The sequence below is a fragment of the Xylaria bambusicola genome (genome assembly GCF_022495145.1).
Source record: "Xylaria bambusicola strain CBS 139988 unplaced genomic scaffold F5B22scaffold_90, whole genome shotgun sequence".
NCBI lineage: Eukaryota > Fungi > Ascomycota > Sordariomycetes > Xylariales > Xylariaceae > Xylaria > Xylaria bambusicola.
This window is the reverse complement of record NW_025953643.1, coordinates 1-15,176: the sequence shown is the minus strand read 5'-3', so window position 1 is coordinate 15,176 and position 15,176 is coordinate 1. Positions and strand designations below refer to the sequence as shown.

The 15,176-nt window shown below is 33.6% G+C and overlaps 2 protein-coding genes across 2 annotated transcripts; both read right to left on the bottom strand.

Moving 5' to 3' along the window:
* Positions 1–6,864: 6,864 nt before the first annotated feature.
* F5B22DRAFT_652397 (uncharacterized protein) lies at positions 6,865–10,806 on the bottom strand (the record flags this gene model as incomplete). The annotated part of the gene is made up of 2 exons (XM_047979598.1): positions 6,865–9,842; positions 10,005–10,806. The coding sequence occupies 2 exons, from the start codon at positions 10,804–10,806 to the stop codon at positions 6,865–6,867; spliced, it is 3,780 nt and encodes a 1,259-aa protein (XP_047824979.1).
* A 301-nt stretch (positions 10,807–11,107) lies between these two features.
* F5B22DRAFT_573910 (uncharacterized protein) lies at positions 11,108–15,085 on the bottom strand. The gene is made up of 3 exons (XM_047973187.1): positions 14,994–15,085; positions 13,761–14,942; positions 11,108–13,710 (listed from the first exon to the last, which is right to left on the bottom strand). Exons 1-3 carry the CDS (start codon positions 15,056–15,058, stop codon positions 11,409–11,411), a joined length of 3,549 nt encoding a protein of 1,182 aa, XP_047824978.1. The 5' UTR covers positions 15,059–15,085; the 3' UTR covers positions 11,108–11,408.
* Between the last annotated feature and the right edge of the window lie 91 nt (positions 15,086–15,176).

Here is a 15,176-nt window from a genome sequence, read left to right as displayed (position 1 = left end):
TTTTCCCCCCTTTATCCTTATATTATTTATATATATTCCTATAACTATTTCTTTTAATAACTAATACTTCCGTTAAGGTATAAGTTATAAATAGCCTATAATTTATAAGTTTTAAATTCTTAAAAAGGGTATATTACCTATTTTATACTATATTTTAATTCTTTTTATAAAGTAATATATATACTTCTTTTACTTATTTTACTATTAATTTATATTATATTAGATTATTAAGCTTATTAACTTTATTTTAAAATAATTATAAGTTAACCTTTAAAAACCTTATAGGGCTTCTTTAATTTTTATACCTTTTTTTAATTAATTATAAAGGTTATAATCCTAAATTATTATATATTTTCCTTTTTAACTTTTTTTCTTTATTATAATAATATTAAAAGTATGTTAAACCTTATTTTCTACCTTTTATTTAATTAATAGACCTACTATAGGTATAATAAATAAAGCTATTATAGTTAAGTTGTTTAGTTTTATAATTAGTTAAAATTCCTTTAAGGTAGCTCTTACTGCTATATTATTATATTAGCTACTTTTATAACGTTTTAAATATTATTAACATTAGGAAGCTTTAATAAAGGATATAGAATATAAATAAATATATACTTTATTATTTATAGGTAAAGCTAATTTAAAGTAACCTTAAAAAATTAATAGCTTATTATTATTATATTATTAAAGGTATCTTTTAAAGGTTAATCCTATTATATTTAAATATATAAGTATTTAAAAGATTTAATTTAAGTTAATTAATAGTATTTATTGTTTTACTTTTTAAAGTATTATTTTAAAATACTTTATAGTTTTATTTTAAACTTTTTTTAAGTTATTATTAGTAGTTTTTTTTAAATTTATATTTATTTTATAGCTTAATTTTTAATAATTTAAATTTTATATTTTTAAACTATAAAGATAATTTTTATATTATTTATTATTATTAAAGGATATAATAATAAAAGTATCTTAACTTAGGTTAATTTTAATATAGGATTTTTATTTAACTTTATATATAAATTATTTTAACCTTATTATTTATTTTAAGCTTAATGATTTTTTAAACTTTTTAAAGGTAGGCTTTAATAATGCTTTTATTAATCTATTTACTACTTAATTAATAGTTAAAACATATTTAAAATCAATTTCTCCGGCGATAACTTATTCTTAATACCATTAATTTTAAATTAATATATATTTCCCTTTACTATATAATAATAAGTTATATAAAACTAAAATTACTCCTTAATTATTGCTATAAATAATTATAAGCATATTATTTAAATTAGTATTTAATTTAACTAATAGTTTTTATATTTAAATAGCTTCTTTAATAGTTTAGGTTTACCTTTTTAATTTAGCTTTAAATAAGCATAACAAGACTATTAGCTGCCTTTTTAAACTCTAATTAATAGTACTACTTCCTAAATTAAATATATACCTTAAAGTTAATTAATAAATCTCCTTATATACTTCTTAATCTAAATTAATAAAGCTTTATAGTTTAATTTTACCTCCTTTATATATTAATTTTAAATTAATTATAAAGTTAAAGTACTTAAATATTTATTTTACTACTTTAATATAAGAAGCATTAGGTTTAGCTATATACTTACTATATTTAAAAATAATAAACGTTATATTAAGTTAAATACTTAATATTATATATATTAATAAATTTATAGCCCTTTAATACTATTTTCAATTATTTGGATTTAAAATAAAGTTATCTTTAAATGCTTCTATTTTAATAAATAAAGGGATATAGGTTAGCTTTAATCTTTAATATTCTAACTTATTTAAATTCTAAAATCTAAATTCTATAAGTATTTTTTTTAAATAAGCCTTTTATAATAACTTTAAAGTATATACCTTATAGTTTTATTTAATAGCTATTTTTAAATAATATTTAATAAAGCTTAAGTTACTTATTTAAAATTTATTATTTAATACTTATTTAATCTTTATAATTTTTAATATTTTAAATTTAATAATTAAAAGATTATTAATATAAATAATAATATAATAATTTCCTTAAATAAAAATTCTAATATTTAAATTTAAATTATTAAATTTAAAGCTTTTTAAAAATATAGTTAATATTTTATACTATATATAAGGTACCTATTTAAATCTATAAAGGGCCTTTTTAAGTTTATAAATTATATTTAGGTCCTTTATAAACTTTAATAGTTATTTAACGAAAATATCCTCCAATATTTTTTTATATAAAAATGTTATCTTTATATTTATTTAATAGATTTTAAAATTTAAAGTAGCAGTAATTATAAATAATATTTTATAGCTTATAGGTTTAATTATAAAGGTAAATGTTTTATTATAGTTTATACTATTTCTTTATTTAAATCCTTTAATTACTTATTTAACCTTATATTTAATTATTTTTCCCAACTTGTTCCGTTTAAGTTTATAAACCTACTTTTTAAATAATACCTTTATATTAAGTAATATTAATATAAAATCCTAAGTAATATTATTAATTAGGGAATTATATTTACTATTTATTGCCTTTAGCTATTTATTTTAATATAAACTCCTTTTAATAGCTTTATAATTAATTAGCTTAATAATTTTAATTATATTAATAGCTTTTAAGGTAATAATAATAAAATAAAAAGTAAATAGTTAATAGCTATAATTTATAAAGTATATATTATTATAATAAAGTTATAGTATAAGCTTTATATATTCTTTTAAAACCTATATTTTAAACCTAACATTTTTATTATTACTATTATTAGTTTTTAACTTTATATTAAATATAATGCTTAAAGCGTTTTAATTTTTAATACTATTAAATAATATTTTTTAATAGTTAAGGTTATTACTATTATTTAGCTTTAAGATATTATTGGAGTTTTTAATAGTTTTATTAAAGGATCTATCTATTAAGGCCTTAAGTATAGTATATAAAGTAGTAGTTAATATAATAGCTAGTATAATATTTGGTATAATATTTATTATAATAGGGTTTAATCTTCTTTTTTTTTAAATTAATATATAGTCTTTTAATTTAATATAAGGAAAACTTTTAAACTTTTATTCTTTTATTATATTTAATTTTTTAAAGTTTCCTATAGTTTTATTTTTAAAGCTTTATCGAACCTATTTTCTTTTATTAATTATTTTAATTAAGTTAAGCAAAGGGTAAAAGATTTTTTAAAAGAAGCTTATATTATTAATATTTATAACCCTTTTATTCTTTAAAAGGATTATATAGTTATAGGAACTTTAATTTTAATAGCTTAGTATTTTATAAGGTAAGGTTTATTTAATAAATATTAATCCCTTTTTATTTAATTAGAAATATTTTCTATTAGTTTTTATTATTATTATATAATTATAGGTAAGCCTTTACCTATACTATTTCTTATATAATAATATTTTAAATTAATTATTAAACTAATATATTATTATATAATAAGCTATTTAAATAATAATAGGCTAATATTTTTATAATATTTTATTATTTATAGCTTATACTATTATAGGAACTATAATAAATTTATATATTCTTATTATTCTTTTATAAATATTACCTTATTAATATTGCTTTATAATAATAAATAATATTTAAATTCTTTAACTTTAATATATATATTTAAATTTCCTATTAATATTTTTTTTAGCTTTATTAAGTATAAATATATAATACCTTTATTTAGGGCATTTATAATATTTAAAGAAAGATTTAAAGGCTTAGGTAAATTTTTCTTTACTTTTAAGCAATAATATTTACGTTATTTTTATAAAATTATAATATATAATAGTAATATATATAAAGTCTTTATAGCCTTTAAGTACTGCTTTAAGGATATTTATAATATTAATATATAATAATTCTAATAGGTAGGTACCTTGTTAGAGTTTTTCTAGGTAAGGTATTTCCTTTATTTTAATTTAAATATAATGTTTATATATATAGGTTGGTCTTTAGGGCTTAATATATTTAACATTTATTAATTTTTTAATTGAAGATTTATTAATATATTTAAAATGTTTATACTATAATATAAATTTAAAATTGAAAAGGGAATAGGTAATAAAAGTAGTAATAATAGCTTTAATATTTAACCTAGGTTGATTAATTATATATAAGCTATTATATTCTATACCTTTTAAAAATATATTATTCCCTTTTAAAGCGTAAGCTTTATTATTTTAAAAGAGGAATTTAGCATTAAGTTCTATAAGGTATAATATAAAGATTAGGTTTATATTAATTATTAAGTAATAGATTATATTCTTTAATGTAATAAGTTTCTTTATTTTATTAACTATATTAATAAAGGTATAGTTTCTACGTTAGGTTAATTATATTATTAATCCACCAATTTTAATAGTTATAAGGTATAGTATAATATATAGGTTAATAAAGCTGGTTAAATTTAAAAATATAGAAATGTTAACACTATTATTAATAATTAATGCTATCTTTAATATTTTTATAAAGCTATTAGTTTAATTCTTATTAATAATAATAAATAAAGCTTTTATAACTTTTTTTAAGTAACTATTCTTTAATATATTATTTAAAAGTTTTTTTATAGCCCTAATGCTAATGTTTTTAACGTTAGGTTTATTTTAAAAGGTATTACTTTAAGGTAACTTTTATATAAATCCTTTAAATATTAAAGATATTAAGTTAAGTATAGCGTTAATAGAATTAATAAGAATAGGTTAATTTATTAATAATAAATAAACTATAAAGATAGTATATTTAAGAAATTTAATAATAAATAGAGCTTATAATAGTTTTTAAAAGGATATAGAAAATGTAGTAAAATTTACTTTTCTTTCCCCTTTTATATCCTTATCCCCTTTAAATCTTTTTACTTTATTTTTATATTATTTTATTTATTATAAATATATATCTTTATCCTAATTTAAAAGTTTAAGTTTAAGGTAAGCTATAAAATAAGGAAAAAGATATATTTTATTATAGTTAAAATATACCTTCCTTTTATTATTAAGTTATTATTTAAATAAAAGAAGATTAACTTTAATAGCTAAAAGGGTAGTTTATATTATTTATTCCTTTTAACCTTATTTAAAGTATAATATTATATTAATTACCTCTTTTAAAATAACTATTATTTATATTATAATTTTAGCTATATTAATAATTGGAATTTTAAAGGTATTAATTTTCCAGGTTATTAAAAAAAAGTTAAATTTAAATTTAAAACTATTAATAAATTTTTTAATAATATATAAATATAATTAAACTAAAGCTAAATTAAGTTTAATTATATTTACTTAAATCTATTATAATATAGTAATAAATTAAATAATACTATTAGTAGATTTAAATGTTATTTCTTCCTATTATTAATAATATTATATAAACTAAACCTTTTCTTTAAGCTTATAGTTTTAATATAACTTATTTTATAATAAAGCAAGTATATTAAAAAGCTTTATTAATATAAGTTAAATTTATTAATAAGCATTTTATAATAGTTTACTTTAGATTATAATACTAACTATATTACATTTTTTAAACCATTTATCCTTTTTAATAAAAAAGGTTTTTTTACCTTTTCCTTTTCTTTATTAAAGGGCTACTTTATAAAGCCCTTCTAATAATATTTAAACAAACCTATTTATATTAAGTTTTTTTTATATATTTTAACTTTACTTTAACTATTATTCCAAACTATTAAAAAAGGCTACCTTTTTAAACTCTTTAATACTATTTAACAATATCTTGGTTAATTATTAATATTATAAATAATATAATAATAATTAATAAGGTTAGCTTAATTAGTTTAATAAATAGATTAATAGCTATAAAAGGTTTTATAGCGTAAGGTTAAGTAATAATTAATAATTTTTAATCTATTTCTTCTTTAAAGTTTAATATTATAATATATTGTTAATATAGATCTTTTAAAAGGGCATTTAATAGGAAAAGGTTTATAAAGTAATTACCTTAAGAATCTTTGGTTAAAATAAAGGATAAATCCAAATTAAGTTCTTTAATTTGAAAATTAATATTAAAAAGGGGGGTATTAAGGTTAGTAAAAAGGTTCTCCAAGGTAATTAATCTTAAAGTTTGGTAATTAGGTGAAATATTAACTTTGTAACCAAAAAGATCTTAATTATTAGGCATTAAAGGGTAAAAAGAAACTTCAAATACCCTTAATAACAATAATAAAGATAAAGGTAGTTAATTAACATAATTTAAACTTAAATTAATATCCTAATTACCTATATTTTTTTAGTTAAAAAGGTATTTAAACTATATTAAAACTTTATATATAAAATAGGGAAAAGCTTAAATATTTAAAAAACGAATAATATTAAATATTTAAAGTTATACCTAATTATAAAAGTTATAATAAATATTTAATAATATTTTTACTATTAAGTATTAATAATATAATTATAATTATTCCTATAATTATTAAAAGGAAAAGGTTAGATTAAGGATTTTTAAGTAGTTAGTTATATATAATTTATTTAGCTTTTATTTATTTTAAAGAATTAATGGGTTAAAAATTCTTTAAGTTAACCTTTAAAACTTAGCCTTATTAACTATTATTCGAAGTAATAATATTTTAATATAATCTTCGTTTATAGGATTAATAAAGTGGAATTTTAATGCGTATCGTTATTTTGTATTCGCGAATAGTGGAGGGTTAAAGATAAAGTGTAATTTTAACCCTTAATAGCTGAAGATACGCTTAGGTGAACGTCCGGGCTTATAACCTGTTAAGAGTAGTATATGTGATCCCATTAGATATCTAGAAGTCTAAGTTACAATATAGTCATCTGGCTGGATGAAGGTCTTATATATAGATTCCTAGCATTCCAGTATGTGGAACGCAAGTATCACCGCCTTCCCTTTCTGACACACCAACCCAGACGCAGTAAATATCCGCCACCAATCTTTGCCAGGAATTCGTCGTCTGACAGAAGTTGGGTGTTCTCGGGTAGTATTGAGTCCAAATTCCCGTCGGCTACGATCGCAGCCACATTGGCGATACTCGTAGGGTTGCGCGGGAGAAGTTTCGTGTTCCGCATCAGGAGCCGTCCAGCTGCGGATAACACAAGTGTCGCGACGAGCAGTGCTTCGAGCACACGCGTTGTTGCTGGGTCCTGCGCGAGACGCCTACGTCCAAAACTTCTCCGCAGAGTGCCATCATACACAATGGCGTCGTTGGCCCTATCGATGTTGGCGGGAGGATTCACGAGTGTTGCATTGGTCGCGTTCGCTGGTCCCCGGAAACCCTCATTCAGGACCTGTGCGCGAAGAATTCCGTGCTGCGCTACGATCGCGCTCGCGACGGCCGCGTCTTGATGTGGATCGTCTAGGTCCCCTAACGAAATTGCGTATCGCGATGTGATGAGCGCGTCGAAGAATGGCCAGAGATACGTCCCTGGCGCTGCGACGCCCTGTGCTAGGTAGATATAGGGACTTTCCCAGTCGTCTTCCTGCCATTCTATGCTGGAGTGTACTTTGACGGTGGACCGCCGTGCAGAATCATCTATAGGACGTGGTGGGAAGGAGGGATCAATGCTCAGCTGGGGCCCTACGAACGTCGTGAATGCGTCGACTGCCTCGATAGACTCATTGCAAGTTAGCGCGGCTACATGATTTCCAGATTGAGTTGTAGAGTTTGTTTTATGGCCCCATACATAAAGAAAGTCGCTCGTGCACCAGAGCAGTCCGGTGTGACCGTTGCAACTATCGCCGAATCCGAACACCCAGTCCGCACCATTGTCTAGCGGAACTTCAACGTTGTGAGTTAGTCCGTTCGGTATCGAGAATGATTGATGTTGTTCGCCGTCGATATCTATTGCCAATACCACTCTCGTCGCCTCATGACTGGCTGGAACGCCGGGGATAGAGGCAGATATGACTTCCATCTGAATCTCTGACGCACTATACCGTGTACAAGACATTTTAGATCTTAGTGCTGGCAGCGTCGCATGCACAACGTCAGACGATGAGATCTGATGACTCTGCTCCATGTCGAGCATCGAAAATTCTGGAAAGGCCAGCGTTTCGTACGTAAAGGCAGGATATGATAAATTGCTCTCGAGTATGAGGGTGCTGGTGAGTGAGGAGAAATCCGGTAGCTGCCCCAAATCGGTGGTCTCTGCAACTACCTGTCTTGTTACATTGAAAGACGTCTCCATTAGAAGCCGAACGGGTAAATCCGTCGGTAAATCCACAGTAGTATAGAGCGAGCCTACGAATATGGTTAGAAATGAGGCGGTGAGCGTACAGAACGTCGTCGCTAGTGCGGCTAGAGAGTCAGAACGATGCTCACGCCAAAGTAATCGCGGCGTCGACCCGTCGAGGAGATCTAGGTGAATCATATGTGCGAGGGAGCTTCCCTTGCTCAGCTTTGAATAGGGAGTCAATGAACGAATTTCCAAGTCAACCGCGGCAAAGTACATTGATATGAGAGACATGAACAACGCAGGCAGAATAGTCCACGTGAAATGTATATATTTCCCATCTAAGACGTCGACGAAGTCGTTCTCGTCTCCGGAAACCCGCAGAATTACCTCTAGAGCCACAATGGTCCCGATAATGAGTACCTGGACAGCAACCATGGAAATTGGGTTGAGAACAAGTGATGTCCTCATGGTTTTCGCTGGAGCATTGAGATAATGAAGCTCGTGAGGTTCCTGGTTGATTGAAGCACTTATTCGAAGCAGCTCCGTCGCGCAATCTGTAATTGCAGTAGCCCTGAACTGGAAATCTCGAAGACGGTTCTTTACCGTGCCGAGTGACGCTGGTCCAGCGCCTGATAGCAGACTCTTAACATCCTTGCTAGCAGTTAAAAGCTGTGCAGTTTCGACGACACTGTTTGGATTCTTCGGTAGGCTCGTTATGCCAGGCTTGGTGAAGATGACTATGAGACTCAGAATCGCGGCGACAGAGAGTAAGGCGGTCATAGTGTGGCCGGTCGCCGCACTAACGAGGAGCCGGTCCTTCTTCAACCACATCGTGCCCATAGTGCCCCCTGCAGTTTGCTTTGAGAAAACGGACTTTGCAATGAACGCGGTGGTTTGTTGGTAATGGCGGCTTATTATCTCTTCCAATAAGGACTGCTGGAACAAGTCAGAAACTGATGAATTTGATGCGAGAGAAAACATCAATGCATCCGCAAAGTACAGATCTAAATCAGCGTCTTCGGGCTCTCCGGTCTCGCCGAGAAGAGGCACGGTCACGCGCATAGATTCAGTGCTGGTTGCAGTCTCGAAGGACTCGAGGTAGAGGTCGAGCATTCTCCCTTCCTCTAATTCCTCGATATGTCGCGGTGCAGTTATTGTGGCATTGGAGACACTAAGTACCTCAGTGTGATTGCTGATCACGTCAACTCGGTCAATTGCATAAGAAGCTCGACACACAATTTGGGAAGATTGCCAAATAGTTGTGTAATCTGCGGGCACTGTTCCATTATTTGGCCCAAGTTTTCCAAATAACATATACATGCGGACATCCTGAATTTTTGTTGAATTGTCGCATCCTGTAAGGCCCACCTGTCCATAATATGATGGAGGAGCATCGTGAATATTGTCGAGTTCCGGTAAGTTTTGGACCAGTATACGCTGGATGGGATACTGGCAGTCTTGCGCTTCCAGAGCCCAGCAATACCCACGCCAGCTAAGTTCATCACAGCTACTGTAGCTTATATTCAACGAAACGGGCTCGCAGGACAAGCTCGACGTGAAACCGTCCACTGTGACGTTCAGGCGCGCGTCAGAAACATCTGGTACAGCAAACTGTTGATAGGCATAGTTGTTCCATGTACCATCTGGAAACGCCATATTCTTTGTAGATAGACCCCGCACTGATGATATAATGCTAGTTAGATTCGGCTTTTCTTAGGTGAGCTACCGAGGAAGAACGAAGAAATGTGCAGTTTCAGAAGCATCATTCTTTCTTGGTGTTTAGTAGGAGGTCACGTATGGAGTATAGTGTAAATCGGGGCGGGGTGCTCAGGATTACATACTACTATAATAAGGCAGTGTCCCTATCCTGGTAGCAAGGTCTCCAAGCTCGGTAGCATTGTCTACGAAACTGGAACGCAGAGCAACTGGGACATTGGCATCAAGGATCTCGGTTGGCAAGAGAACAATCAACGCAGTTGAAAAAACAACAGCGACCCGTAGAATCAGACTACACAGCGTTGCAGACGCGACGACCCAGTCTCGAAACTTGACAGCTCTCACGACCGCGATTGGCTGAAGCATGGACAAATAGTCTAAGAATAGGGTCTTGTCAGCTTGCCCTCCTTCCATCAGGTGAGCCCATGGCGCAACGGATTTGGCTTGGAACTCCACGCGTCCCCAGGCTGCCGCGAGTAATATCAACACGGCCATCGGTCCAAACGTCCAAAGATAGTGCAAGTTTCTGGTAGATTTTGCCAAGCCATCGTTTGATTGGGATATTTGTATGAGGATCTGTATTGTGATAACAAAGACCAAGAAAATGATGGGGAACATGACTAATCGTCGTTTTGCTAGGTAAGCTGGTTTCCAAGATTCTGGAATGAGAAACTGCGGAGGCGCTCGTGATTTGTCGACCTTTTCAGCAGGGCATAGTTTGGCGGCTTGAGTGTCCTCTGTGATCTCGTCTAGTACTGGGACATGAGGAATCTCATTAGAAATATCATTCACCAGATTGCTATTACTAGAGGATTGGGTTGTTCCGAAATCAGGGATAGAACGGTGCCCATGAGGCGGCAATGAGCTAGAATGCCATGATACCATCGGCGAAGAGATTGGCATCGCGTTGTCCGTGCGATCTTCCATGAGGAGAGTGATATAAACTAGAGGACCGGCTGCCAGTATTTTGGGACTAAATACCAAATAGAATTGGTAAAGGGGAATTTTTGGGAAATTCCTAGAATATGTTCTAGGATCAGAAGGAAATTTATGTCTATCTTCATGTATAGGAAATAGGGCGAATTAAGATAAAAGTGCCATTGGAAGCCGAGGCAGAGTGTCCTAGTTTTAAAGATTGAAATGCGGCAACATGAAAGAGTCACCGTCACAGTGAGTGATATTGGTGCAGGTAATACAGAATTAGACGAAACAACACCAAGTATGTTGAACTACCTGTCACACCAATAAAAAACTCTAACGGACTTGAAAACAAAACATTATCGGGGCTGAAACCTCTGTGGGATCTGTTATACCATGACCATCGTGGGGTGATGGGGGCTAACGAGGCAGGGCAGAGACACAGCCTATGCCATAGGCTCTCCAATTGACCAAGCTTCATGAGACGATTGTAACATGGAGGCGATATTAGTGTTGTTGCCTCTTTCGATTTATCGCAATGAATGATTGACATATTTCGACAACATGTTGAAACTAGCCGTTATTTATAGCTACACAATCCAGAGAAGCTATCATGATGGCTTGTTAAGTCTCCACCGCGGTAACGGTAAGCTGCTAGCTGATTCTACTACGTTAGTATTACTGCCGATATTGGGAAATTTTTCTTTGAGCTCCTTGATTTCTGAATTCCTTCCCTGTTCTTCGTATATGCGTAGGAGGATCTCTACTGTGGCAATGACTCGAGCATTGCTAGCGCTGAGGAGCTCTGTTTCAAATACCTTGGACATGATGGTCTTGCAGCATTTCTCCGCAGTGCTCGCATCATCTTCATAGTGAAGGACATAGTAGGCATAGCCCCATTCAGCGTATACCCAGTCAGGATGATCGGGAGGGACCATTTTACGTAGCCATTTGATGAGATCACCGGCCTGTTCCCATTGATCACTACGGATGTATGCTCGAGAAAGATTTCCCTTAGTCATAAACATTCCGACATGATCATCACCTAGAGTTCTTTTAACGACGGGAATGATTTCTTCCAGAATCGCCGCTGCTTCGCTGTTGCGCCCTGACTCCATATAGACCTTGGAGAGATCGTTGACAGACCACAAAGTGTACGCATGTTCTTCTCCTAGAATCTTTTGGCGCACTTGTAGTACATCATATACAAGAGACTCAGCTTCGTGCAATCCCCCCTTTTGTGAAATTAGGTTCATTCCCAATTCATTGCGTACCATAAGTGTATCGGGGTGATCTCTCCCAAAGAAATGTTCCCGTCTTGCTAATACGTGTCTGAAAATTGCCTCGCTTTTTTCGGTCTCCTCAAGGTGTAGGTAAGTTCGGCCTAGGTTAAACATGGCGTTCAAAGTCAAAGGATCATCAGAGCCGTACTTTTGTATTAACCCGGTAACTGCTCTTTCTCCAGCTCGCTTCGAAAGGTCTTGAAGCCCTGCAAGCCACAAGGATTGAGCCAAGTCGCTTAAGGTGGTGCAGTATTGAACATGAACAGGCTTCCAAGGAGGCCACACGAGCCAGTCTGATATTGAAGGGCGAGACCATAGCTGAGTCATGAGTATTTGGCGTTGAACCTCTAGACAACCTTTGAGGTCGAACAGATTCCACAGTGAGTTTGCCAGGCTTCGCTTCGAATGTATCGTCAGCGGATGAGCTGCACCCAGTCTAGCAGAACGTAATTTGACCACCTTAAGCTGTAATGAACGTGCTTTCTTCCACAACCCGGCTTCAGCATAGACAAGAGCAAACCTATCAAGATGTGAAGCCTGTTCTAGATTCTCGGGAAAATTCCAATAAGTCTTCTGTAGTACTGACAAGCATGCTTCAATATGGGGCAACAAGAGTCGACGAAGAGCCCTCCCGCTTGTCTCCATATTGGTTGATATGGAGTGTTCGAGGATGGCAGCTGTACAAGCAAGCCACTTTGCTCGATCATCTTTTTGAAGCCTTTCTCGAGCCCATTGATGGATAGCTGGATGGAGTGTGAAGTAATGCTTTGGAAGGAGTTTCCCGGTCATTATCTCAGACTGGTGATCTAATTCACTGATTGAAATGATTGAGTGATCGTAGAGAACTCGAGCTGCAGTCATAACACGATCGCCTACCATTTGCATCGAAGATGAGTTGACGATAACTGACGGGCGGATGGCAATGTCTTTGCATGATTTTAAAGCGTCTGAACATAGTGTAAATACATTGCTCGGTATTGAAACGAAGTGCATAAAGGCAAAGATATGGACGAGTTCTACAGCATCACGATGTTCTTGCGTCGTGCCATTTAGAATATCTGTGAATGGCAGTTCCCAGGTCGCATATATATTAGCATCCGCGGCAGATTTCACAAGGGGACGACTGAGGAGAGCCTGGCGACAGCCCAGTAGCGATTGCAGGTATCTCCCAAGGGGTAGAAATTGTGTTCGAATTGTATGAGCAGCTTGCTTTAGAGCCAAAGCGAGGTAGCCGAGTTCTGACGCGATGACGCCTGCATCTTGCCTGTATACACTGGTTATCTGATCTGGTTCCTTCTCAGGATAGGCTAAGCGAAGGAGAAGTGTGATGGCTTCCTCAGGGTCCATTCCACGGAATTGGAATGCGCCCACCGTGTTATAAAGCTGTGCGCCAGGATTCCTAGTAGTAATAAGAACGTGCCCATCCCCAGATACGGGGATAAACATGGACAAGTCCATCTCGGGGTCATTGGCATTGTCGAGAATCAAGAGCCACGAATGAGGAAGATGGGATAGCCACGCTTGACCCGCTCCTGGTTGTGACCCCTTTCCTGCCAGAACGCCGAGCGATCTAAACCCGTCTTCTGCATTTGGCTCTGTCGAGCAATCTATCCAAAAGACTCCCCAATACCTGTTTGCTAGTGAGTAAGTTGCGCGAACGGATTTCCAAAGAGCACGCACCTATGGCGGTTGTCTTCACAATATCGGAGACAAAATTGCGTTTTACCAGACCCCGGCAGGCCGTACACCACAAATACCTTGGGCTTTTGCCCTTTCCGCTTGGGAGTTCGAAATTTCTGCTGCAGGTGTTCCGTCTGTTTTTGTCTCCCCACATAGTACTCTGACCGACGATTAACGAGATAGTGAAGGTTGACGCACGGTGTCCTGACCTCCTCTGAAGAGTCGCTCAAATATACGAGTGATTTGCTACTGTTTTCAGGGCTGGTAAGCGTTGATATAGATGGTGCTCCTCTCAACGTGATTAACTCGTGGGCGATACTTTCTGCACCAATTGCATGATTAAGCAAGGCCCCAGGCAGTAGGTTTTCTACCTCATGTTGGCGTTCTTTCCGTATAAGCTCGAGATCTTGTTCCCATCTTCTTGCAACACCTGTTGCTGATAACTTGATATACTTATCCAGTGCTGCTAACACAAGCCTGTAGCCTGGGGAAGCCGAGCTGGTGAATTTCACGATTCCGGCGTGTGTAGTATTTATGCCACATTGATCTACTTCGTTCCAGCTCGGACTTGCGGAGGTTCGATCCACAATATAGATCTTATGCCGCCCAACAGCAGTGCGAAGTTGCTCCCAAAAATTATATATGTAGAACTGTTTCATAATGGGTGCGAAATGATCGGTAATCTCCTGCAGCGCTTCTGAGCCCTCCAGTAAACTCAGCATGAAGTTATTTGGTTCCGGATGACGGGACCGGTTTGTGTAGATTAATGCTTCTTTTTTGAAGCCTTCATGGGGCGTTGCCATGAACATTATCGCAACCGTGGAACGGTAAATGGATCTAATGTGCTCAACTCTGGAACCTTTCCTGGAATGAGAGTAGGCGAGAGCCCTTTTCACCAAGAGACCGCCAAATTCATGACATATGAAAATGATCGGGCGTTGCTCCGCTTGGTGTAGTTCTCGGCTCGCAATGAGATGATTGACGAGCGAAACTGCCTCGTCAAAGATGCTACTGATGTTAGGCCCTCCTGGTGCCATTAATCTATCGACATCATATTCATATAGTAACAACCGGGCCCCGTATCTAGCATAAGGGAAAAGGTCTCTCATCCATAAGATGCCCGATACCTGGTCAATCCATGCGTTTTTGCCGGGCTCATGTAAGCCGTGAACGAAGACGAGGCTTTGAAAGGTGTTAGGTGATTATTCTGGAGCTGAAAGTTCTAGTACTTACTCTACAGAGGCATCTGATATCGGCGACTCTCCATCATCAGCTTCGTTTATATCAATCATACCCATTGTGTCTAAACAGCTCTCAAGGAACTATTAGGGTTAGGGTTAGGGTTAGGGTTAGGGTTAGGGTTAGGGTTAGGGTTAGGGTTAGGGTTAGGGTTAGGGTTAGGGTTAGGGTTAGGGT